Source organism: Telmatherina bonti, assembly GCF_933228915.1.
Source record: "Telmatherina bonti genome assembly, chromosome: 11".
Lineage (NCBI taxonomy): Eukaryota > Metazoa > Chordata > Actinopteri > Atheriniformes > Telmatherinidae > Telmatherina > Telmatherina bonti.
In genome coordinates this window covers 10,591,291-10,619,153 of record NC_136629.1, presented here as the reverse complement: position 1 = coordinate 10,619,153, position 27,863 = coordinate 10,591,291, and the positions used below count along the sequence as shown (strand labels likewise).

At 44.5% G+C, this 27,863-nt stretch overlaps 1 protein-coding gene across 2 annotated transcripts in view; it reads left to right on the top strand.

Annotated features, from left to right (window-relative positions):
- Window positions 1-5,799: 5,799 nt before the first annotated feature.
- ltbp1 (latent transforming growth factor beta binding protein 1) overlaps window positions 5,800-27,863 on the top strand; it is a 167,359-nt gene continuing 145,295 nt past the window's right edge. For both annotated transcript variants that reach the window (XM_079249192.1, XM_079249191.1), the window contains exons 1-2: window positions 5,800-6,360; window positions 18,265-18,335. In XM_079249192.1, the coding sequence (XP_079105318.1) occupies window positions 6,047-6,360; window positions 18,265-18,335 (385 nt within the window). In that variant the 5' untranslated portion in view covers window positions 5,800-6,046. The remainder of the gene's footprint in view (window positions 6,361-18,264; window positions 18,336-27,863) is intronic.

The following is a 27,863-nucleotide window of genomic DNA, read 5'->3' as shown; positions in this document are numbered from 1 at the left end:
TCCTGGTCAGAAGTTTAACAATAATAATATGAATATAATAATATTATTATTAATATTATTATTATTATTATTATTAATAATAATATTATTAACAATAATACCAAAGGAAGGAAAGGATAAAACATTGTGTAGTTCCCACAGGCCAATCTCAATATTAAACCAGGATTATAAGCTTTATGTGTCTATCTTGTCAAATAGGTTAAACACTTTTGTCACAGATTTAATTGATGAAGACCAGACAGGCTTTGTCGCTGGTCGACAAACCCAAGATAATATAAGACATTCACTTCATATAATTTAACAATATTCAGACAAATAAACATAAAGCAACATTGATAAGCTTAGATGCTGAAAAGGCGTTTTATTGCGTAAATTGGGAGTACTTGTTTTTAGTGTTAAAAAGATTTGGTTTTTCAGATATCTCAATTAATACTATTCAGACTATATCAATCTCCAACTGCAAGAATTAAAATAAACGGGACAAGGATGCCCCTTATCACCAACATTATTTGCATTGTACATCGAACCATTAGCTCAAGCAATAAGGGAAAATCAAAATATCCAAGGAATTACCATCAATTCAAGGGTACATAAAGTTGCACTGTATGCGGATGACATTCTTGTATATATCACCAACCAGATCAATCCATACCAGCACTTTTAGGGTTAATTGAAATATTTGGCTCTTTTTCAGGCTACAGATTAAATTTAGGCAAAACACAAGTTATGGGCTTTAACTTTAATCCATCTGAAGAATTTAGAGAGAAATTACCCTCCAATTGGTCCCAGAAAGCAATAAAATATTTAGGTGTGTGGCTGATATATTTTGCTAATGATCTATACAAAAAAAATTATGAACCAGTGAACAAAAATATTCAGCAAAATCTTACTAAGTGGACAACTAATATACTTAACTTTAATTCAAGAATTGAAATTATAAAGATGTCTATACTGCCCAGATTACTTTACTTGTTCATGTCACTTCCTGTTAAAATCCCAACATCCCAATTTCAGGAGTGGGATAAACAAATTTCCCGATTTATTTGGAGGGGGGAAAAACCCCCGCATCAAATACAAAACATTGTTAATCAATAAAGAAAAGGGGGGTCTATCCTTACCCAATCTCCGTGACTACTATTTAGCAGCCCAACTCAAAGCTATAACCCAGTGGTGTGATAACACATGTGGGACAAGGTGGAAGGAAATGGAAATTTGTTGCGGAAATGTCCCAATCCAAACTTTAATGGTAGTTATAAAACTTGTCAAGAATTCAAAGAGACATTACTTCAATTGCATTTTTCACTTTATCACTATGGTTTCAAGTTTTGAAAGAACTTAAAATAGTGAATCAGATTACAATTCTTAGATGGGTAGCATCTGATTCAGATTTTAAGCCAAATCAAATTGATTCAGTATTTAAATATTGGATGCAGAATGGTATGACAGCTTATTGAAAATTTCTTGAAAAAGACTCATTACCAAGCTTCCAGTCATGTCAGAGGAAATATAACTTAGAACAAAATGATTACTTTAGATATTTACAGTTAAAGCAATATATATCCTCAAAGATCCTAAAGGTTAGGACCTCAGAGCCTAACAAATGAGTTATTCTGATCTCACAAGCGTACAATAAGGGTTGTAAGTCAATTATTTCTAAGCTATATAAAACTATTCAAAACAGCAGAGGGAATTCAACAGATTATATTAAGAAAAGATGGGAGAAAGAAATAAATATGGATATATCAACAGAACAATGGGACAATATGTGTGAGAATGCATGCTCTACTTCCTGCTCAGCCATTTGGCGAGAATTCATTTGGAAAAATTTAGTACGTTATTTCATAGCTCCTAAACAGCAAGAAAGCCTAAACACCGGCAGCTCTTCATGTTGGAGGGGCTGTGGTGTGGACGGAGCACATCACACACACATTCTTTGGTCGTGTGTAAAAATAAGATCCTTTTGGTTACAGGTAGGAAGCAAAATAGACCAGATATTAGGTTTTAAAATTCCCCAAACTTTCATTACACTTTACCTAGGAGATCTCCCCATGGACTTAGCTGAAAATGATAAATATCTATTAAAAATTCTTCTTGCCATAGCAAAAAAACCCCAAAAACAATCACACGAAAATGGCTTCAAGTGGACCCACCATGTATCAAGGACTGGTTGGACCTAGTTGAAGAAACTCATAACCTGGAAAGACTAACATTTATGCTGAGACTACAACCTGGACTCTATTTCTCAAGATGGGGCAAATGGACAAATCAAATTCAAAGTGAATAGGGGGAAAAACAAACCAAGTAAACACACACATACAAAAAAAAGGATATTGTTCCCCAATTTTTTTGTAATAATATAATATTTGTATTATGACATTTATTTTTTTGTTGCCAAGTTTATATTGTGCAAACTGTACCGACTGTAACTGTTATTGTTTATGTAAAAAATGCTTCAATAAAAATTAAGTATTAAATAAAAAAAAAATAAAAAAAAGAATGAAACCTTACACACTGTTAGCATTTCATACCTTCACAGTTTGACCTGGGTCTGTTTTAACCCGGACTAGGGGTGTCCAGCTCCCGTCTTCGATGGCCACAATCCTGCAGCTTTTCCATGTTTCCCTTTTCCAACACACCTCACTGAAATTAATGATCCCCTAATGTATAGCAGGTATGTTGGAGCAAGGACACAGCAAAAACCTGCAGGACAGTGGGCCTTGAGGACTGGCTTTGGACACCCCTGGTTCACACAGAATCTTAAACTTTAGATCTGTTTAGAGCAGGAGTGGGCAACTCCGGCCCTCCAGAGCCACAAGCCTGCTAATTAGCCATTGATTTTAGTCAGGTGTGTTGCAGCAGGGAAACTCCCAACACTGGCAGGACTGAAATAAATGCATAATTGATGGTGAATAGATGTTTTTGAAATGAAAAAGTCTGCTTGTTTTTTAGGTTTTACATCCCTGGTTTTTGGATAAAAACATCTGTTGCACAGCATCATCCTGTCTTTTATAAGAGACAAATAAAAGCAATCATGATTTGTATTCATTCAGTCATTTTCCTAACCGCTTAATCCAGTTCAGGGTTGTGGGGAAGCTGGAGTCTAGCCCAACAGTCTTTAGGCAAAAAATGATTTTTTATATATTTTATTAAATTTGAATAGTTGGGAATTGAAATATTACTACAATCCTGACTGGAAGGAACCTCTTCCTGCTCGGAAACAGCAGTCTGAATCTGCCTCCTCCTCGTGGAAGATTGAATTCAGGGCACATGCTAAGCATTGAACTTGCTGACCCCCACATCACCACCCATCCAATCAAAATAACTTTTTTTTTTTTTTTTTTTTTTTATATATCCCAGATGCAGATCTTGTATCTAACCTCTCAATTACCTCTAACTGATCATACATGATGACTACTATTTCAATGCGTCAAGATTCTCCTGCAAACCTTTCAAGATTGCAGGCTGCTCTTGCAAATGAATCGTATTATTTCTTACAAACTTTCTTACATGTATGTCTCCTGTCTCAGCAGGTCTCCCTGGCCGGGAGTAGCAGTTCCTGTTGTCTGTTGTCTTTCTGTCCTCTTCCCGCCACACAGCAGAGGCAGATGGCTGCCTGTCCTTGAGCCGGGTTCTGCCGGAGGTTTCCTTCCTGTTAAAAGGGAGTTTTTTCCTTCCCACTGTCGCCAGTGTGCTTGCTCAGGATGGGAGATTGAGTTGGAACCTCCAACTCAATTTGTTGGTTTCCTAAAATAGGTTATTATGAACTGGCTTCGTAATGTTTTTTCCTGTCTGTAAAGCATCTTGAGATGGCATTGCTGTGATTTGACGCGATATAAATAAAGTTTAATTGAATTGAATACAAAAAATAACACAAGAATTGGCTCCTATGCCTCAAATTCTGAGCCAATTAGTATCCAAGTCGCTGGAGGTGCTCTGTGGCGGTTAGCATGTGACATCACAGCAATGAAATTGTAGGTTCTAGCCTTGGCTGAGGGAGGGTTGAACAGTGACCTTTCTGTGTGAGTTTTCATGTTCTCACTGTCCATTCGTAGGTTCTCTCCAAATATTCCAGCTTCTTCCCACCATCCAAACACCTGCATGTGAGGCTAAATGGTTGTTCTAAAATCTGCCCAGAAGTGAGGATGAGTGGGTTTTTTTCATTGTTTCTCAGTGTTGGTTCTGTGATGGACTGGTGACCTGGCAGTACCCTGCCTCTTGCCTGCTAATAGGATAAATACGTTAGATGTATAGAGGAAGAATAAATATGTCTCCATCGACAACATGCCTCATCATACTCTGCTCTACTTTTATCCGTTTAATCAAACTGGACTCAGCGGATTGTTTAGTCATCCAGGAGGGACTATTTGTAAACCCGATGAGGCATCTGGTTAAGACACCTCCTGGACGCCTCACTGCTGAAGTGGTCTGGCTACATGCCATGGGCAAGAAACCTTGGGGAAAATCCATGACATGCTGGAGAGATCAGAGCTGTCATTGGAATGGCTCGGGACCCCCCCCCCCGATAAACTGGATAAGTGGTTGGGAAGAGGGAAAGTACTGGCTGCTGCTGTCATGAAATAACCAACAGATAAGTGGAAGAAGATGAATGAGTGGATGGATATTAGCAGTGAATTGACACAAGCACAGACATATATGACGCTATTAGAGAACAAAACTTGAAAAATTTACTAAGAAATTGTCATTTTTCTTCTCATAACCTTGGTCAAGTGAATGTTTACTATGGATAGTTGGCTGTTTATGTTTTTCTGACTGAAACCAAACAGAAGGAGGGGCTCTGCTGCGCAGGCCGCTCAGGCACACTGATCTCTCATGTTGCTAAAAATATGCAGCAAATCCACTAAATGTTGCACAGAACTTTTTTTTTTATAGAAGATTACAAGGTGTCTGTCTCAACAAGAACCTGGGCGAATGTGGTGGGAATTCAGAGTCAGGGTCTCCCTTTCAACTCCGTCACCAATACCATGTAGAAAATATAAACAAACATGATTTGTAGACTTTCACAGGTTCATGAAAAGAAAAGACACATTTTACTACCAGTGGTAACATCCAACCTAACAAACATGGCTCAAATCGGACCCAAAACAGTTTCAGTGGTCAAACAGTCGTCTCGCACCTAAATAAAAACATAATTTCAAAATAATATCTGGCTTTTGAGTATTTTTTTCTTTTAAGAAAAAATAAAAAAATTAGGCTAAAATAATGTTTTACTGCTGTCATATGTCAAAATGGTTGAAATGCATGTAATGGTAATCACAGCCGACTGAAGCTGGACATTAATCTGTGTTTCCAACGATGGTTGTCATTATCTTCACAATATCTTTTATTTTACTGATTATAAGAAAAACAACACAGAAAAGGAACCGAGGTGTTCAACCAGAGGCTTCTTCATGTCTGTGAGTTGGAGCAGACTCCTCTTCTCTCTGATTCTGCGCACATGACGTGTTCCTGGGGAGGAAAAGTTTCTTCTTTTCTAATTCAATCCGGGAGTCAGTTTGTGCGTGGGCGCGTGCTTGTGATGAATGTGGGTGGTGGTGGTGGGAGGGGGGGCAGCCAGTATGTGGGTAGGGGCTTCGGGCTCGGTCCCCTGACAGCCTTGGGGCCCCAGGAAACTCCCTGCACACATTTCTGGGGTTGGTGTGCAGGCTCCCCCTCCTGACGTCATGTCTGGAGGCTGGCTGCTCGCGCTGCCGCTCGCGCTGCGGACACCCTCCACCTCCAACACAGAAACTTTCCTGGAGTTGTCCGCTGCTTCAGACCGCGGACCGGGACCAGATCCAGGTTGAGAGGGATCCTCCGCAGCCCGGAGCTGACGGCTCGGTTCGGTTCCGAGTGTTTCGTGTTTTTTTTTTTTTTTAATCCTTTGGAACTTCGGGATTGAGGTGGGAATTTCAGGAATATGTTCAGGAATATCCCAACTTTTCCAAACTCGTAAGAAGTGAGCGGATTCTCTGACTGGACCTGGACCTGGTTTCTTTATTTCTGGTCCTCTTCAGAAAACTTTATTTTCTTCGTGCTGGTTCTGGACATGGCCCGGATCGGATTGGGCCTTTTCGTCTCCCTGTCCCTGTGTCTCTGGTCCGGTTCTGTCCCGGCGGAGCGGCCGCAGGGTCGCAGCGGGATCAGGAAGCTGTACGTGCTGCAGCCCGGACCAGGACCGGGACCGGTTGGAGCGGACGGAGGGGTTCGGGTCAGCTCCATCTCCACGCGGCACGGTCCGGCCGGCCAGCCGCTGGCTTACAACCTGCAACTCAGCAACAACTTCGGCGGCCCGGTTCGGACCCGCAGGATGGGGAACCAGGCGGGTCCAGTCCCGCAGGAGCAGGGCCAACAGCTGTCCGGGTAAGACACTGGTTCTGTCATTACATGTTGGTCTGGGTTTATTACCAGGTGCTGACTCGAACTGGACCTGACAGCTGGTCTCAGAAGCTGGCACGCGCACCGCGCAGGTCCGACACAGCCGGACCTCATCAAACCTGGCCTCTGGTTTCATTAGAGCTGATGAAGGACTGCAGGTGGAGTCAGGAGATGACCAGAACCGGAGGAAGGTCTGCTGACAGACCCTCAGATGTATTAAATGACGTCACCTTGGTGGGCGTGAACAGGTGAAGCTGAAACACACACCTGTTGCTTTGTGTTGGCTGATACAGCCTCAGCAAAGTTACTCTTTTACAGAGTGGAAGTGTGTTTTTTTAAACCCTGAATCCAAAATAAATAAATAAATAAACCCATTCTTATCCTCCTCTACCTGTTCTACTTCCTGTTAACGCAGAAACCGAACCAGCCAATCACAAGGCAGCGTAGAGATGGCGAAGACTTGCTGAAGTTCAAACTGAACATCAGAAAGAGACAGAAAGGAGTTTCAGTGACTTTAAACGTAACATGGTTGTTGTTCTGATATTTTACTGGGATTTTCACACACAACCATCTCTGAGTTTCACAGAGAAGGTGTGAAAAAGAGAAAATATCCAGCGAGCAGCAGCTGTCTGGACTAGAATGCAGCAGAAGACCACAGCGGGTGCCACTCCTGTTGGAACAGGAAACTGAGGCTACAATTCACACAGACTCACCAGAACTGGACAATAGAAGATGGAGAACCGTTGCTGGTCTGATGAGTCTCCAGTTCAGCTCCACATTCACATGGTAGGATCAGAATCTGCTGGAAACATCATGACAACATGGATCCATCCTGCCGTCAGGATCATCACTGATGGTTGATGGTGTAATAGGGGGAGGGATTTGTTTTGTCCCACTTTGGTCTCTTCAGTACCAGCATGACATGGTTTGACACAGCCTACCTGAGTGTTGCTGCTGACCATGTCCATCCCTTTCTGAGCACAGTGTAGCATCTTCTGATGGAAACTTCCAGCAGGATGATGCACCATGTCACAAAGCTCACATCATCTCCACCATGACGATGAGTTCACTGTCCTCCAACGGCCTCCACAGTCACCAGATCTACATCCAGCAGAGCAGCTTTGGGAGATTCTCATCATGATGAGGTGGAACGGGAGATTCTCATGGTGATGAGGTGGAACGGGAGATTCTCATGGTGATGAGGTGGAACGGGAGATTCTCATGGTGATGAGGTAGAACGGGAGATTCTCATGGTGATGAGGTGGAACGGGAGATTCTCATGGTGATGAGGTGGAACGGAAGATTCTCATGGTGATGAGGTGGAACGGGAGATTCTCATCATGATGAGGTGGAACGGGAGATTCTCATGGTGATGAGGTGGAACGGGAGATTCTCATGGTGATGAGGTGGAACGGGAGATTCTCATCATGATGAGGTGGAACGGGAGATTCTCATCATGATGAGGTGGAACGGGAGATTCTCATGGTGATGAGGTGGAACGGAAGATTCTCATGGTGATGAGGTGGAACGGAAGATTCTCATGGTGATGAGGTGGAACGGAAGATTCTCATGGTGATGAGGTGGAACGGGAGATTCTCATCATGATGAGGTGGAACGGGAAATTCTCATGGTGATGAGGTGGAACGGGAGATTCTCATCATGATGAGGTGGAACGGGAGATTCTCATGGTGATGAAGTGGAACGGGAGATTCTCATGGTGATGAGGTGGAACGGGAGATTCTCATCATGATGAAGTGGAACGGGAGATTCTCATGGTGATGAAGTGGAACGGGAGATTCTCATGGTGATGAAGTGGAACGGGAGATTCTCATGGTGATGAGGTGGAACGGGAGATTCTCATGGTGATGAAGTGGAACGGGAGATTCTCATGGTGATGAAGTGGAACGGGAGATTCTCATGGTGATGAAGTGGAACGGGAGATTCTCATGGTGATGAGGTGGAACGGGAGATTCTCATGGTGATGAAGTGGAACGGGAGATTCTCATGGTGATGAGGTGGAACGGGAGATTCTCATCATGATGAGGTGGAACGGGAGATTCTCATGGTGATGAGGTGGAACGGGAGATTCTCATCATGATGAAGTGGAACGGGAGATTCTCATGGTGATGAGGTGGAACGGGAGATTCTCATGGTGATGAGGTGGAACGGAAGATTCTCATGGTGATGAGGTGGAACGGGAGATTCTCATGGTGATGAGGTGGAACGGGAGATTCTCATGGTGATGAGGTGGAACGGGAGATTCTCATGGTGATGAGGTGGAACGGGAGATTCTCATGGTGATGAGGTGGAACGGGAGATTCTCATCATGATGAGGTGGAACGGGAGATTCTCATGGTGATGAGGTGGAACGGGAGATTCTCATCTTGATGAGGTGGAACGGGAGATTCTCATGGTGATGAGGTGGAACGGGAGATTCTCATCATGATGAAGTGGAACGGGAGATTCTCATGGTGATGAGGTGGAACGGGAGATTCTCATGGTGATGAAGTGGAACGGGAGATTCTCATGGTGATGAGGTGGAACGGGAGATTCTCATGGTGATGAGGTGGAACGGAAGATTCTCATGGTGATGAGGTGGAACGGGAGATTCTCATCATGATGAGGTGGAACGGGAGATTCTCATGGTGATGAGGTGGAACGGGAGATTCTCATCATGATGAAGTGGAACGGGAGATTCTCATGGTGATGAGGTGGAACGGGAGATTCTCATCGTGATGAAGTGGAACGGGAGATTCTCATGGTGATGAGGTGGAACGGGAGATTCTCATGGTGATGAGGTGGAACGGAAGATTCTCATGGTGATGAGGTGGAACGGGAGATTCTCATGGTGATGAGGTGGAACGGGAGATTCTCATCATGATGAAGTGGAACGGGAGATTCTCATGGTGATGAGGTGGAACGGGAGATTCTCATCATGATGAGGTGGAAAGGGAGATTCTCATCATGATGAGGTGGAACGGGAGATTCTCATCATGATGAGATGGAACGGGAGATTCTCATGGTGATGAAGTGGAACGGGAGATTCTCATGGTGATGAAGTGGAACGGGAGATTCTCATGGTGATGAAGTGGAACGGGAGATTCTCATGGTGATGAGGTGGAACGGGAGATTCTCATGGTGATGAGGTGGAACGAGAGATTCTCATGGTGATGAAGTGGAATGGGAGATTCTCATGGTGATGAAGTGGAACGGGAGATTCTCATGGTGATGAGGTGGAACGGAAGATTCTCATGGTGATGAGGTGGAATGGGAGATTCTCATGGTGATGAGGTGGAACGGGAGATTCTCATGGTGATGAGGTGGAACGAGAGATTCTCATGGTGATGAGGTGGAACGGGAGATTCTCATCATGATGAGGTGGAACGGGAGATTCTCATGGTGATGAGGTGGAACGGGAGATTCTCATCATGATGAAGTGGAACGGGAGATTCTCATGGTGATGAGGTGGAACGGGAGATTCTCATGGTGATGAGGTGGAACGGAAGATTCTCATGGTGATGAGGTGGAACGGGAGATTCTCATGGTGATGAGGTGGAACGGGAGATTCTCATCATGATGAAGTGGAACGGGAGATTCTCATGGTGATGAGGTGGAACGGGAGATTCTCATGGTGATGAGGTGGAAAGGGAGATTCTCATCATGATGAGGTGGAACGAGAGATTCTCATGGTGATGAGGTGGAACGGGAGATTCTCATGGTGATGAGGTGGAAAGGGAGATTCTCATCATGATGAGGTGGAACGAGAGATTCTCATGGTGATGAGGTGGAACGGGAGATTCTCATGGTGATGAGGTGGAACGGGAGATTCTCATGGTGATGAAGTGGAACGGGAGATTCTCATGGTGATGAGGTGGAAAGGGAGATTCTCATCATGATGAGGTGGAACGAGAGATTCTCATGGTGATGAAGTGGAACGGGAGATTCTCATGGTGATGAAGTGGAACGGGAGACTCTCATGGTGATGAAGTGGAACGGGAGATTCTCATGGTGATGAGGTGGAACGGAAGATTCTCATGGTGATGAGGTGGAACGGAAGATTCTCATGGTGATGAGGTGGAACGGGAGATTCTCATGGTGATGAAGTGGAACGGGAGATTCTCATGGTGATGAGGTGGAACGGGAGATTCTCATGGTGATGAGGCTGAACGGGAGATTCTCATCATGATGAGGTGGAACGGGAGATTCTCATGGTGATGAGGCTGAACGGGAGATTCTCATCATGATGAGGTGGAACGAGAGATTCTCATGGTGATGAGGCTGAACGGGAGATTCTCATGGTGATGAGGTGGAACGGAAGATTCTCATGGTGATGAGGTGGAACGGGAGATTCTCATGGTGATGAAGTGGAACGGGAGATTCTCATGGTGATGAGGTGGAACGGGAGATTCTCATGGTGATGAGGTGGAACGGAAGATTCTCATGGTGATGAGGTGGAACGGGAGATTCTCATGGTGATGAAGTGGAACGGGAGATTCTCATGGTGATGAGGTGGAACGGGAGATTCTCATGGTGATGAAGTGGAACGGGAGATTCTCATGGTGATGAGGTGGAACGGGAGATTCTCATGGTGATGAGGCTGAACGGGAGATTCTCATCATGATGAGGTGGAACGGGAGATTCTCATGGTGATGAGGCTGAACGGGAGATTCTCATCATGATGAAGTGGAACGGGAGATTCTCATGGTGATGAGGTGGAACGGGAGATTCTCATGGTGATGAGGTGGAACGGGAGATTCTCATGGTGATGAGGCTGAACGGGAGATTCTCATTATGATGAGGTGGAACGAGAGATTCTCATGGTGATGAGGCTGAACGGGAGATTCTCATCATGATGAGGTGGAACGGGAGATTCTCATGGTGATGAGGTGGAACGGAAGATATTCATGGTGATGAGGTGGAACGGAAGATTCTCATCATGATGAGGTGGAACGGGAGATTCTCATGGTGATGAGGTGGAACGGGAGATTCTCATGGTGATGAGGTGGAACGGGAGATTCTCATCATGGTGTGCAGCAGACAAGCGGAGGATGAGGACTGTTTCAGGTCTGGATCACATTGTGCTTTTTAAGTTGTTTCTTCAGGTCTACATCCATCAACCTCTCTGGAACGTCCTGCAGTTTTCAGGACAAATAAAAATAAAGACACTCTTTATGGTTTTTAGAATTAATTCTGGCCAATTAATCCATAAACAAACGTAAACCTACTAAAAGCTGCCGGACGGTTCCAGCTCCAGTCTGCATCTCTAATCTCAATCAACAACGAGCCTCCTGGTCTGAATCCTGACCAGGTGGAAACTTTAATGCATGTCTGCTCTTCTTCTCTGGATTTTCCTTTAAATTCTACAGATAAATGTAACATAAATGGCTGCAGGAGGTTTAAACGGAGGCCTTTCTGTGTGGAGTTTGCACGTTCTCCCTGCGTATCTGTAGGTTCTCTCCAGTTTCTCCAGCTTCCTCCCAGTAGAGATGATGTTAGGTTAACTGGTTACTCCAAATTCTCCTGAGGACTGACTGGTACTGGAGGTTTATCTCTGTGTGTTGGTCCTGTGATGGACTGGTGACCAGTCCAGGTGTGTCTGCCTCTCGCCCAGTGATTGCTGGGATAGTCTCCAGCTTCCCCGCGATGTGTAATTAGGCTAATCAGTTAAGAAAATGAATGAATGAATAATTTGCTGTAAAAATAATCCGATAAAAAGGTGATCAATCAAAATGACGTCAGTAAAAGATATCAATAAATGATTTGTCCAAATCAAATATTTAAAAATGAAAATTGCTCATAGAGTGACATTAACTTTAAAACATGTGTTTATTCAGAATTAATGATCAATTTTATTTCAATTTTTCAGTTTTTAGTATTTTACTGAAAACAAATATTCATAATTAATAATTACATTTCTCAGTTTTAATCACTTTATTTTTTATTCTTCTGTTATTTATTATTATTCTTTTTTATTTATTGTAGTCTGGATAAAAAGATCTGTATTAACTGATTTAATAAATACCATAAAGTTTTAATTACCTCGTTTCTCTGTAATTTCCCTTCAGGATCAAATTAACTCGGAGTCACCTGATAATTTACTGGAAGCTCCTCCGATCTGACCTGGTGCCAAACATGATGAGATTTTAGACTTTCACATGTTTTTGTGCCGAACTAGAGTTAAAGTGAACACACACACACACACACACACACACACACACACACACACACACACACACTGCTGTCCTCCACTGTCCTTCCTGGTGAAACTGAAAGAGAAACAGGGAGAAGGACGTAATGAGAAGGAATGGTGGGGAAACACGTGTTCTGATAAGCAGACGCTTCTTCTTCCAGCTGCTCAGAGAAACGGTTTCATTTCTCCGTACGCCGAGTCAGGATGAGAGGAGGGAAGACAGCGTCAGGAAAACAGCGTCAGGAAAACTGCGTCCGGAAAACAGTGTCAGGAAAACAGCGTCAGGAAAACAGTGTCAGGAAAACAGCGTCAGGAAAACTGCGTCAGGAAAACAGCGTCTGGAAAACTGCGTCAGGAAAACAGCGTCTGGAAAACTGCGTCAGGAAAACAGCGTCTGGAAAACAGCGTCTGGAAAACAGCGTCAGGAAAACTGCGTCAGGAAAACTGCGTCAGGAAAACAGCGTCTGGAAAACTGCGTCAGGAAAACAGCGTCTGGAAAACTGCGTCAGGAAAACAGCGTCTGGAAAACAGCGTCTGGAAAACAGCGTCAGGAAAACAGCGTCAGGAAAACAGCGTCAGGAAAACTGCGTCCGGAAAACAGTGTCAGGAAAACAGCGTCAGGAAAACAGTGTCAGGAAAACAGCGTCAGGAAAACTGCGTCAGGAAAACAGCGTCTGGAAAACTGCGTCAGGAAAACAGCGTCTGGAAAACTGCGTCAGGAAAACAGCGTCTGGAAAACAGCGTCTGGAAAACAGCGTCAGGAAAACTGCGTCAGGAAAACTGCGTCAGGAAAACAGCGTCTGGAAAACTGCGTCAGGAAAACAGCGTCTGGAAAACTGCGTCAGGAAAACAGCGTCTGGAAAACAGCGTCTGGAAAACAGCGTCAGGAAAACAGCGTCAGGAAAACTGCGTCAGGAAAACAGCGTCAGGAAAACTGCGTCAGGAAAACTGCGTCAGGAAAACAGCGTCTGGAAAACAGCGTCAGGAAAACTGCGTCAGGAAAACTGCGTCAGGAAAACAGCGTCTGGAAAACAGCGTCAGGAAAACTGCGTCAGGAAAACTGCGTCAGGAAAACAGCGTCAGGAAAACTGCGTCAGGAAAACAGCGTCAGGAAAACTGCGTCAGGAAAACTGCGTCTGGAAAACAGCGTCAGGAAAACTGCGTCAGGAAAACAGCGTCAGGAAAACTGCGTCAGGAAAACTGCGTCAGGAAAACTGCGTCTGGAAAACAGCGTCAGGAAAACTGCGTCAGGAAAACAGCGTCAGGAAAACTGCGTCAGGAAAACAGCGTCAGGAAAACTGCGTCAGGAAAACAGCGTCAGGAAAACTGCGTCAGGAAAACTGCGTCAGGAAAACTGCGTCTGGAAAACAGCGTCAGGAAAACTGCGTCAGGAAAACTGCGTCAGGAAAACTGCGTCTGGAAAACAGCGTCAGGAAAACTGCGTCAGGAAAACAGCGTCAGGAAAACTGCGTCAGGAAAACAGCGTCCGGAAAACTGCGTCCGGAAAACAGCGTCAGGAAAACTGCGTCAGGAAAACAGCGTCAGGAAAACAGCGTCTGGAAAACAGCGTCAGGAAAACAGCGTCAGGAAAACTGCGTCGGGAAAACTGCGTCGGGAAAACTGCGTCGGGAAAACAGCGTCAGGAAAACAGCGTCCGGAAAACAGCGTCAGGAAAACAGCGTCAGGAAAACAGCGTCTGGAAAACAGCGTCAGGAAAACAGCGTCAGGAAAACAGCGTCAGGAAAACTGCGTCCGGAAAACTGCGTCAGGAAAACAGCGTCAGGAAAACTGCGTCAGGAAAACAGCGTCAGGAAAACAGCGTCTGGAAAACTGCGTCAGGAAAACAGCGTCAGGAAAACAGCGTCTGGAAAACAGCGTCTGGAAAACTGCGTCAGGAAAACTGCGTCAGGAAAACAGCGTCAGGAAAACAGCGTCTGGAAAACAGCGTCAGGAAAACTGCGTCTGGAAAACTGCGTCAGGAAAACTGCGTCAGGAAAACAGAGTCAGGAAAACTGCGTCAGGAAAACAGCGTCAGGAAAACAGCGTATGGAAAACAGCGTCAGGAAAACTGCGTCAGGAAAACAGCGTCAGGAAAACAGCGTCAGGAAAACAGCGTCTGGAAAACTGCGTCAGGAAAACAGCGTCAGGAAAACTGCGTCAGGAAAACAGCGTCAGGAAAACAGCGTCAGGAAAACAGCGTCTGGAAAACTGCGTCAGGAAAACAGCGTCAGGTAAACAGCGTCTGGAAAACTGCGTCAGGAAAACAGCGTCAGGTAAACAGCGTCAGGAAAACTGCGGACCACCAGGACGTGTGTGGTCCAGCAGACGGGACTCAGACTGGAAGAATGTTTGCTTCTGTGAGAAATCGATGAAGCACAGCTGGAATTTTAGTTTCTCCTCTGAAGGCAAATGATTCTTATCTGAGTCATTAGCAGGTCCTCCAGGATCAGGTTCAGAGACCAGTCCTCCAGGATCAGGTTCAGAGACCAGTCCTCCAGGATCTTCATGTTAAACACGAACGTCTGCAGTTTCCTAAACGATCAAAACTTCTCCACAGACTCGTTTAGGTTCATAAAGGTGGGAAGATAAAACCAGAGATGAGCTGTTGGGGATCCGGACCACATCTAAGTCCAGTTTTACTGAAACAAGCAGGAAAAAACATGTTGGCTTCCTTTAAACACAGCAAACATATTGACATTCATCTTCCTGGACCAGAGACCTGGAGTCCACCTGGAGTCCACCTGTAGTCCACCTGGAGTCCACCTGGAGTCCTACTGGAGTCCACCTGTAGTCCACCTGGAGTCCACCTGGAGTCCACCTGGAGTCCTACTGGAGTCCTACTGGAGTCCACCTGTAGTCCACCTGGAGTCCTACTGGAGTCCACCTGGAGTCCACCTGTAGTCCACCTGGAGTCCACCTGTAGTCCACCTGGAGTCCACCTGGAGTCCTACTGGAGTCCACCTGGAGTCCTACTGGAGTCCACCTGGAGTCCACCTGTAGTCCACCTGGAGTCCACCTGGAGTCCTACTGGAGTCCTACTGGAGTCCACCTGTAGTCCACCTGGAGTCCTACTGGAGTCCACCTGGAGTCCTACTGGAGTCCACCTGTAGTCCACCTGGAGTCCTACTGGAGTCCACCTGGAGTCCACCTGGAGTCCACCTGTAGTCCACCTGTAGTCCACCTGGAGTCCACCTGGAGTCCTACTGGAGTCCACCTGTAGTCCACCTGGAGTCCTACTGGAGTCCTACTGGAGTCCTACTGGAGTCCACCTGGAGTCCACCTGGAGTCCACCTGGAGTCCTACTTGAGTCCACCTGTAGTCCACCTGGAGTCCTACTGGAGTCCACCTGTAGTCCACCTGGAGTCCTACTGGAGTCCTACTGGAGTCCACCTGTAGTCCACCTGGAGTCCACCTGGAGTCCTACTGGAGTCCACCTGGAGTCCACCTGGAGTCCTACTGGAGTCCTACTGGAGTCCACCTGTAGTCCACCTGGAGTCCACCTGGAGTCCAGCTGGAGTCCACCTGGAGTCCAGCTGGAGTCCACCTGGAGTCCTACTGGAGTCCTACTGGAGTCCACCTGTAGTCCACCTGTAGTCCACCTGGAGTCCAGCTGGAGTCCAGCTGGAGTCCACCTGGAGTCCACCTGGAGTCCAGCTGGAGTCCAGCTGGGGTCCACCTGGAGTCCACCTGTAGTCTAGCTAGAGTCCACCTGGAGTCCACCTGGAGTCCAGCTGGAGTCCACCTGGAGTCCAGTTGGGTCCAGCTGGAGTCCACCTGTAGTCTAGCTAGAGTCCACCTGGAGTCCACCTGGAGTCCACCTGGAGTCCTACTGGAGTCCACCTGTAGTCCACCTGGAGTCCACCTGTAGTCTAGCTAGAGTCCACCTGTAGTCCACCTGGAGTCCACCTGTAGTCCACCAGGAGTCCACCTGTAGTCCACCAGGAGTCCAGCTGGAGTCCAGCTGGAGTCCACCTGGAGTCCACCTGTAGTCTAGCTAGAGTCCACCTGTAGTCCACCTGGAGTCCACCTGTAGTCCACCTGGAGTCCACCTGTAGTCCACCAGGAGTCCAGCTGGAGTCCAGCTGGAGTCCACCTGGAGTCCACCTGGAGTCCAGCTGGAGTCCACCTGGAGTCCACCTGGAGTCCAGCTGGAGTCCAGCTGGAGTCCAGCTGGACTCCACCTGTAGTCCACCTGGAGTCCTACTGGAGTCCACCTGTAGTCCACCTGGAGTCCACCTGTAGTCCACCTGTAGTCCACCTGGAGTCCACCTGGAGTCCTACTGGAGTCCACCTGTAGTCCACCTGGAGTCCACCTGGAGTCCTACTGGAGTCCACCTGTAGTCCACCTGGAGTCCACCTGTAGTCCACCTGTAGTCCACCTGGAGTCCACCTGGAGTCCTACTGGAGTCCACCTGTAGTCCACCTGGAGTCCACCTGTAGTCCACCTGTAGTCCAGCTGGAGTCCAGCTGGAGTCCAGCTGGAGTCCACCTGGAGTCCAGCTGGAGTCCACCTGGAGTCCAGCTGGAGTCCAGTTGGGTCCAGCTGGAGTCCACCTGGAGTCCAGCTGGAGTCCACCTGGAGTCCACCTGGAGTCCACCTGGAGTCCAGCTGGAGTCCAGCTGGAGTCCACCTGGAGTCCACCTGGAGTCCTACTGGAGTCCACCTGTAGTCCACCTGGAGTCCACCTGGAGTCCACCAGGAGTCCACCTGTAGTCCACCTGGAGTCCACCTGTAGTCCACCAGGAGTCCAGCTGGAGTCCACCTGGAGTCCACCTGTAGTCCACCAGGAGTCCACCTGTAGTCCACCTGGAGTCCACCTGTAGTCCACCAGGAGTCCAGCTGGAGTCCAGCTGGAGTCCACCTGTAGTCCACCTGGAGTCCACCTGGAGTCCTACTGGAGTCCACCTGTAGTCCACCTGTAGTCCACCTGTAGTCCACCTGGAGTCCACCTGGAGTCTTACTGGAGTCCACCTGTAGTCCACCTGGAGTCCTACTGGAGTCCACCTGGAGTCCACCTGGAGTCCACCTGGAGTCCAGCTGGAGTCCACCTGGAGTCCAGCTGGAGTCCACCTGGAGTCCAGCTGGAGTCCACCTGGAGTCCAGCTGGAGTCCAGCTGGAGTCCACCTGGAGTCCACCTGGAGTCCTACTGGAGTCCACCTGGAGTCCACCTGGAGTCCACCTGTAGTCCACCAGGAGTCCACCTGTAGTCCACCTGGAGTCCACCTGTAGTCCACCAGGAGTCCAGCTGGAGTCCAGCTGGAGTCCACCTGTAGTCCACCTGGAGTCCTACTGGAGTCCACCTGGAGTCCACCTGGAGTCCACCTGGAGTCCAGCTGGAGTCCACCTGGAGTCCAGCTGGAGTCCAGCTGGAGTCCACCTGGAGTCCACCTGGAGTCCAGCTGGAGTCCACCTGGAGTCCACCTGGAGTCCTACTGGAGTCCACCTGGAGTCCACCTGGAGTCCACCTGTAGTCCACCAGGAGTCCACCTGGAGTCCACCTGGAGTCCAGCTGGAGTCCACCTGGAGTCCAGCTGGAGTCCAGCTGGAGTCCACCTGGAGTCCAGCTGGACTCCACCTGGAGTCCACCTGGAGTCCAGCTGGACTCCAGGTGGAGTCCTCCCCCCGTCGTCTTTCTGCAGGTGTGGTGTAACCTGTGAACCGGTGAGGTTCTGACGCCTCTGCTTGACCTGTCTGCAGGGTGAACGTGTGCGGAGGGCAGTGCTGCCATGGATGGAGTCAGACTCAGGGATCTCAGCGGTGCACGAAGCGTAAGTCTCCTCGTTTTTCACGACAACACCTCCATCTGGTCGCTCAGTAAAACTTCTGGCCATGTCTGGATGCACATTTCACTCTTTCTAAATGAGATTTCTTCCTCGGCTGCAGTCCCAGTTCTAAAAAAGTTCTGTGTAAAATATAAATAGAAACCTCACCAGGTCTGATTTTGTTCCCAGTAGAACATAAACAACAAACATTTTATCATGGAAAACATGAGCTGATTGTGAATCTGATGCAGAAAGACGTCTAGGCTGGAAAAGGAACTGGTACCAGTTTTACAACTGGAGGAGCATTTACCAGCTAATCAGGTTAATTAGTAACATGTCAGTTACATGACGGGTAGAAAAGGAGCATGTCAGAGAGGCAGAGTCTCTCAGACAGAAGGACTGACACAGGTTCACCAATCTGAGACAAACTAGGTTGAAAATTCTGCAAAATGTTCCTCAGATATTAAAAATCTCATCATCTACAGTGTAAAATATCCTCAGAAGATTCAGAGAATCAGGAGGAATCTCTGTATGCATGGGACATGCCTGGATGCTGGTGATCATCGAAAGCTGACATGATTCTACTGGAAACCAGTGCATGGACTCAGGAAAACCTCCAGAAATCCCAGTCTGAACCCAGTTCACCCTGAAACCCATTAATGCAGGTTAAAGCTCCGTCTTGCAGAGAAGAACCAGATGTGAAGAGGATCCAGAAGCAGCAGCGTCTTCTCTGGACCAGAACTCATCTACAATGTTCTGAGACAAAGTGGAAACCTGGAGGAAGATGTGGAACTCTTTGTGGACAGCATGGACGGCGTGTCCTGCAGACTGGAGAGGAGAGGGAGCATCCAGCTTGTTATCAGTGGACAGTAGAGAAGCTGCATCTCTGATGGGATGGGGTTGCATCGGTGCAGATGTGGGCAGCTTCCACATCTGGGAAGCTCCATCGATGCTGGAACATGTGCTCCCATCCAGACAACGTCTCCTTCAGGGAAGACCTTGCAGGTTCCACCATGCTGGACCACATCCTGCATCATCCCAGCAGCATGGTGGAACAGGAGAACTGGTCTGCTGCAGTCCAGTTCCACCAGTACAAAACATCTGGAGCATCATGGAAGCAGCTGGAATCCTGCATCAGACCAGAACGGGACGACATTCCTCTCCTGAAACTCCAGCAGCTGCTCTCCTCACTTCCCAGATGTTTCCAGATGTTAGAAGAAGAGGAGATGCTAACGATGCTAAACATCATCCTGGAACGACTTTTTACAGACGTCTCGCTGCATCAGATCCACAATCTGCTCATGTTTTCTATGAAATGATAAAACGTCTCCGTTTCAGCGTCTGACATGTTGTTTATCTTCCACTGGGAGGAAAATGTGTCCTGATGAGATTCTGCTTTATTTACATTTTAATCCTTGGTTTAATGTTGTTTATTGAAGAAAAGGCATAAACAAGCAGTTTGTGGAGTTTTCAGCTTTTTCTCTGTTTTGCAGAAATGTGACTTTAAACACATCTTTACAGTTATTTATATAACCTATAAAAACAGCAGAGAAACAGCGATACGTTGTGCTGTTTTCCTGTGTTCTTGGAGGGAAAAGAGGCTTTGTCTCCAGCATCTGGCCTCGTCTCCTCGCGCAGCCTCAGCTCTAACTAATTGTTTCCTGTAACAGTTGTTTGTTCCTTCACATCAGCGTGGAAGAATTTCAGCTTCAGCTTGCAGAAACTGCTCTCTTCACAACATTTCTGCTGCACTTTGACCTATTTATTCAAACATTCAGTCTTCAACGTTTCTGTGGTTCAGCAGATTTCATCCTGCTGCCTTCATCAGACTCAGTTCGTGTCAGAAATCCTGTCGTTTTGGCTTTTCAGTGTTTTTAGGAAAGCCTGTCTGCTCCGCATGGTCCCAGCAAACTGTTGACGGACTGAGAAGTTCCAGCATTGTTTCATTCACAGCATTGTTGGGGATTTCCTGACGTGAAAGCTGCTAGTTCTGTGCTGCTTCGTCTTCTCGGCTTCGCTCCTGGAGAGATTTTTGTTGGTGAAACACTCCTGGTCTTTCCTCCAAACTCTCTCCAGATGCTTTTCCAGACAGATGTGACGGTTCTTTAACGACAAACATTGTTGTTAAAAACCTCTGAAGTCTCATTTCTTTAATCACCATTCTGATAAACATGTTAAGATCTGATTCATACCTGTGGAATATGATTAAAAACAACACGACTAAGTTTCACCTTCATATGCAAATCACAAAGGTTCTCCAGGTTTTAATACTTCACTCAATAACATTCACCAACATAGAAAAAATAAGTATATTTGTGACATTGCTTGAATTTAGTGACATGGTTTTGCTGGCTTTGATCAAACGATGTTTGCAGTTTTATATTGTTAATATTAGTATTATTACTACTATTACTACTACTACTACTACTACTACTACTACTACTACTACTACTACTACTACTACTACTACTAATAATAATAATAATAATAATAATACATGTCATGTATGAAGCACTTTACCTTTGTTAACAGATTTCAAAGTGCTACATAAAAAACACAGTGTTAAATATAAAGAAAGATTACTGATAAATACACACAATAAAAACACATTAAAATCCAGACGTGGATAATCGACTGATAAGCTCTTGAAAGTGAAACGTTTTTAAAAGTTTTTTAAGAGCCTCCACAGCCTGTGGCGCTCTCAGGTATCCAGGTAAACTCTGGAGGCTCCTACCAGGAATCCAACAAGGTGCTGATTACAGCAGTCCGACCTGGAGGAGACAGACGCCTGGGGCAGCTTTTCAGCGTCGGTCAGAGAGAAGCAGGCTGGAGTCCAGCTGTAGTTGGAAAGTTGTTGAAAAGACTTGGTGTTGAAAAGATGAGAGGAATCAAATCAAACCAAGGAAACATAAAGGGGAATGATCCAGGCAGGAAGGACTGGAGCTGATATAGAAGTGCCAGTGAGAACGGCCTGGTTTTATTAATATTAAACTGGAGGAAGTTGTCGGTCACACACACATTTATCTCCTCCAGGCGAGATCTAAAGGCTGGTGGTGTTGTTGCACAGGAGGTGGGGTCTGTCTGAGGTAAAGATGAGCATCATCTGCATAGAAATGGAAGGAAATCCCTGTGCTTGCCAACAATGGCTACAATTACATAATGTTTTTTAATTCTAAATTAATTATTCTGAATTAAATAATTTGGAATTAACGCATTCTCCTACGAGTTTATATGAAAATAATAATTCCGTATGAAGGTTTAAATGAAACACATCCTCACTTAATTCCTCTTTATAGCAGCAGGTTGGGAAGGGTTCTGATTGGACAGAGGGTGTATGACGTGAAATAAACAGAGTTTGCGCCCTGCTTCTCGTCTTTTCAGTCATAACTTGTAAAAACTACATAATAAGTTCCAGTTTCACCGCTATTTTGATAATAAATGTGAAGTAGCAGCTCAACACCAGCATACTACTTCACTTTCTGCAGCAACTGAGAAGGAGAAGAAAGCTAGACCACCGAACACGGGAGGCAAAACAACACGTCATCGGGACAGGACAAGGTAACGAGCATGCTCAGAACGACCGGAATTAACTTAGAGTGGAATGAAGGTTTACATGACAGAGGAATTAAATAGTTCAGAATTAAAATGTGAATAAACCAGCTACTTACATCGGAATTAAGTTTAATTCCGAATAGAAATTTTCATTAGGAATTAAGTGTTTACATGGTCGTTTTTCATCAGTTTAAAGCGGAATTAACTTTTATTTGGAATCAAACAGGAAATTAAACTCCCATGTGAATGTAACAAATGTGTCTTGCGGGGCATGTATGATAAACAGGGTCGGCCCAAGGAGCGATCTCTGAGGGACCCCACAAGTGATATAGTGGAGGCTTGATTTAGTCCCACTCCTGCAGGGTCACATACTTCGCTCTATGCTATTAGATTTTATCGCAGAAAAATAAGGAGGAACTTTAGAAACTGATAAGGAATAAATGGAAATTTGATCAATAAAATAATGAAAAGTTCATATATTTTAAATTTAAAGGGCTGTAATGAAAGAAACTGTAAATACAATTTGTTTCATTAAATAAAGTTATTTAGTTTTATTTCATTTAAATAAACCAGCTGGAGTGTCCAGCACCAGTCTCCGAGGCCATGGTCCTTCAGGTGCTTCCTGCTCCAACACACTTGATTCGGATTAAATGTCTCTTCTTAACAGCCTGTTGTCAAGTTCTGCCCAACTATATTGATCCATTAATCTGATCAGATGCAGCAGGAATTATCCCAAACCTGTAGGACACATTCCTGGAAAGCCGACTTTGGAGACCCCTGACTCGTGGCCCCAGAGATGCAAACAGAAAGTGGTTCAGTGGCCCTTTAGGTGGGCTACATGCCCACAGTTAAAGATGCAATACGCAACTATATCAGATTTTCTCAGAGACGTCTTTTTTCGACGGCTAATTCAGAAACACCTTCATTCTACCTGTACTGAGATCTCTCCAGCCTGTAAAGGACAGACTTATCGCTTGTCTGTCTCTGTCTGTCTTTCTTCGATAAAGTTTCCTTGCATTTCTATGGTGAATCAGCACAGTGTGCGTTTAAAACAGCGGGTATGTTTATACCCACCTGCTAGCATGTGATGCAGAGGAAGAAAGGAAGAAAGTGGTTTCTCAGCCTTGGGACAGCTCCAAAAATACACATAATAGATGTCATTGTGCCTTTGAATGAATGGGAAATGTTTTAAGGTTAGAAAGTTACGTTTACAGATCCTTTTACATTATCCAAGAAAGATTTCATCTTTGAAAAGGAGAAATACTTTCATATCTGGAACTATCCCCTGCTTCAGACCAGCTTCTACACCACCAGACAATGAAAACATGGAAAATCCTGGAAGTCTAGATGTTCCTGATGTGTAGATGGTAGAATTAGTTGAGGTAATGACCCCCTTTATGATGAATCTGCTCCATCCTGTTTGAAGGAAACAAAACATGACAAGATGTTTCATGCCATCACTGCCTAAGGGTCCAGTGTATGTGGTCTTCATCTGAAAGGTTACCAGGAAAACATTAAAACACTATTTGAACTCAGAGACATTCAACCAAGTCTTCACTGAACACACCGACATGATTTGGCTCATTTCCTTCCCAACCAAAGTTTCACAAGACACTTTTCTCCATGTCTTTTCTTTGTTCCCTCTGGTTTAATAAGACTTTATGAGGAACCCTGGAGGAACTACCATCAGTTTCAGGATTTAACAGGAATAACCAAAGAAGACACAAACATGAGGAATTTCCCAGAAATCAGGGACATTTTCACCATTATCTGTAAAGAAGACACGGCTCTTTTTTTCCTTTTCACATATGTAAAAAACTCATGCTTTGGTTGAAATACCACAGAAACAACATTCTTTTTCCAATTAGATTTTATACTGATTTAACTAACACACAAATAGAAACACATATTACATGGGGTTACCATGGTATTTTGGAAACTCACACCTAATAGCTGATGGTATAGGCTGCAGAGACATGTGGCCCTGCAGGATGGTTTCTGCACCAGGTCAATGGGAAAATCATAGGATCTAACTAATGATATTTTTATTGTTTATATATATATAACCAGGAAGAACCTCATCGAGATTATGATCTCTTTTCCAAGAGTGTCCTCATCAAGCTAGCAGCAAAGCAGTTAAATATTTTACAGACACACAACAAAAAAACAAAAAAACAAAAAAACCCCCAAAAAAACCAGACAAACTGGCATTTAAAAAAAAAAAAAAAAAAAAAAAAAATCAAGTTAGGAACAAAATGAAATAAATAGATAAACATTTAAAATCCCTAATTGCCTCAAAGGTATACAGCATTTTCTTCCAATGAGACCAGATCACAAAGTGTCATTTTGCAGTTTATTTAAGCTAAAGGGAGCAGCATACAAAGAAGAACCCTTGTAAGATTTCATTTTGGATCCTTGGGAGTGAAAGTAGAAAAAAAAACTCCTGTAAGAGACAGTACGGTCCTGAACTCTTCGGCGAGAGAAGAGCTCAACGGTAGGAAGGCAGTAGACCAGTAGCAGCTGTATAAATCAGAATATGTCAGTGTTTTAGCCTTCGTATAGAGTTGATCCAGCATGTTTGGATAAAAGATAGTGATGAGTGTGTGATCTAGAGTATGTGATAAACCTTGAAGCTCCATGAAAGAGTATCCAGAGCATGCAGACTCTGAGACGAGGAATGCATGTACAGACTATATTTTAAGATTGAATTAAAAGTAAGGGGCTATAGGTTCTGTGGTTTGGCCTGGCATTTGGGAAAAGTATGACTTTATTTTTTATCAGTTTTTAGCAGGAGTTTTAAACTGAAAACATTTAGCTGAATTGCGTTAAAGCCAGTTGTAACTGGGTGAGTGTCTGGATTGCAGTGGGCGCTATGTAATACATCACAGTGTCATCTGCATATAAATTAACTTTGATCTTGGACATATTTTGGTGAACTCTTGGTGCACTCTGTTTTTTACTTGGAGATTCTTAGAGGGAAAACCTTCTGGTTTTACACATTGTGTTCTGTCTGCTAAAGCAGCAGAGAGCTTCAGGAGACAAACCGATTCCATCCATCTGAGTGGCCCATAACATGAGTTCATGTTTGCCTTTGAATCAGGAAGTCCAAAATTTGGAGTAGTGATGGCCTATTTAGGGATCAGATAAAAAACTTTGATCAATCAATCAATCAATCAATCAATCAATCAATCAATCAATCAATCAATCAATCAATCAATCAATCAATCAATCAATCAATCAAAGTTTATCAGTATTCACACTATTGAGTTCCTGTTTCTCTTTCAGCTCTTAACTCCTCTTTAACCATTTGTGCCACTTCAGCCATTCGAATATTAATCTCTTCGGTAAATTCAGGAGAATTATGCCATGACTTTTGTCATAGCAAACCTTTGTAGTTTTTGAGATATTAAACATTTTGTAAAAATAACTTGTGATTGGATGACAAGCCTTTGACACAAATGCAGATTGGACACTGAAAAAAATTCAGCTCTGCCATTGGTCATTTTTTGCATTAAGCTGCAAATTGCTTTAACAGGGTTTAGAGGTCTGCACCAGTGTCTGGTACATGGCAGCCATATTAATACTGGCAACTTTGTGGAAAGATACAATTAAACAGGACGCCAGCTGAGTTGGTGTCATCAGGAGACACAGTAACATAAACGCTGAGTACAAGCTATACTGACGCGTGTCGTCAGTATAGCTTTATGCCGTGCCTTCTGATGTAAATATTAAACAACATGGCAGCATGTAAATATTAAACAACACAGTGCCCAGAACAGAACCCTGCAGGACACCATGGTTCAATTTGTAGTTCTGAGATGGAACTAATGTAAGTAATGGATTTTTGGAATTAATGCAATCATCATGCAATTATTATGATGATCACAAAAATCCTGATGATTGCAGTAATCTCAAAACAAAATAAACAAAACTGGACAATAGAAGATGGAGAAACGTTGCTGGTCTGACGAGTCTCCATTTCAGCTCCACATTCACATGGTAGGATTAGAATCTGCTAGAAATATTGTGACAACATGGATCCATCCTGCCATCAGGATCAACGCTTCAGATGTTCGAACGGATTCACCAAATATGTCAGTAAAAGATATGAATAAATGAGACATATTCATCAAATACAAAAAAAAGGAAAATCACTACCAGTGCTAAATTATTCTTAAAATCTGTTATTTTTAATTTAATGAATGCATAACAAATTGTAATTATAATATATTTACAATTATTATTTACTTATGTATTTGATTTTGTAATATATCATAAATTATTTTGATGTATTTTTCAGTTTTATTTGAACCTTTTTGTTTTTAAAACAGTTTCTGGAAAAAAAAAAATCTCGAAAAAAGACGAGAATAAAATATAATTATAAATTATGAAATGAATGACAATTTATAAAAACAAGACACATAAACATAATATTTTCTATAATATATAATAAATCAATACATTAGGTTGAATACAAGCAAATAAACTAAATGAATTATGCCACAAGAAAATAAACAAATGTGTTTCAGGGTTCAAGCTAATAATAACTTTTTTACCCTGTAATTTACCTTTAGTGATGAATGAAGACTTATTTTCTGATATTGCTGCTTAAGAGACCAAAATATCAGCAAAATATCAGGAATGTTTCCAACATGCTGTTATGACACCAAGAACTAAGGCGTTCTGGAGGAAAGGGGGTCCATCTCGCTACCTGATAAAGTGGAAGGTGGGTGTATTTGTCCAGCTGTTTGCAGCATACCTTGCTATTTTTGCAGAAGTCAAACTCGTAACCTTCTGTTATTAATGGCTGTCAGTCAGGAATGTTCCTGGTGGTCCTCCCTGACCCCCATAAATCAGGCAGAACTGGATATAGATTTGAGTTTGATTTCTTGCTGTTTGCTTCCTTTTTTTCTGGCAGTCGCTGACGACATGTGACTTTGCCACACAGAACTCATCTGATGCAGGCGATGATCAGGAGACATTCCTCTGACTCCTCCAGACTGAGGGGAGGGCAGTGGCGGCAGAATATCGGATTGTAGGGCAGAATAGCGCTTTGTCAAACCGGCCTGGATCCGAAATGTCGCAGTTATGTTGCAGACGGAACAAATGCTCCTTTTAATGTGAGGTTCATGTTATTGAAATTAACTGCTTCCATGAGCTCCCATCCAGTTTCTGTCTATAAGCCAAGAGTCCTTGTTTTGCACAGGGACCTGATCAGGATTTCTTTTTGGCTGTTTCACATTTTGCACATTAGAGCAGGCAGCCCTGCAGCGATGATTCCCACCTGTTTGTTCACTGATGGTGAGAGCTGAGGTGACCTTCATGTGAAACAATCAGGATAATTTTTCTTCCAGATGCATTTTCTGATAAACAAGCAAATGAAGAAACACAGTTTGATAATCATTAAATTCATGCAGTTGACAAAAGACATGTCCGTTTTTTCACTTTATTTCAGTTCACTTTTGATCATATCGTCCCAAATCACACCAAACAGAAAGACTTTCACCCCATCATCCATCAGCTTGTTGAAGCTGCTCCATTAGCAGGTCGTTGCAGTCATCGTTTTCCTGTTGATGTCATCAGTTTCTCACATGGTCGTGGAGGAATTGTGCACTCTTTTTTCCAGCGTCTTTTCACTTCGCTCCAGGTCATTTATGTTAGCAGCTCTCTGAAGGTCCCACCACAGTAGCTTAGTCAGAATGAGACCTCTGCCTTCCCCTCCAGCCTACCTGGTTCATACAGTCAAAATGAAGTCTGGATCATGTTGAGATCTCCTCCCCCTCCAGGTGAAGAAGCAGCTATAGAGACTGAACCAGAACCAGGCTGCTGGTCCAGATGGTTTCCGACTTTTCATGTCAACAGCTTAATTCTGTTGTAGATCTGCTGTTGTGTTTGGATGGATGGACTCTGGCTGATTGTAGTTATCAGGTCTTTGTGCAGATGCACTGTGTTCATCTTTTTTATTTTAACCAAACCTCCACT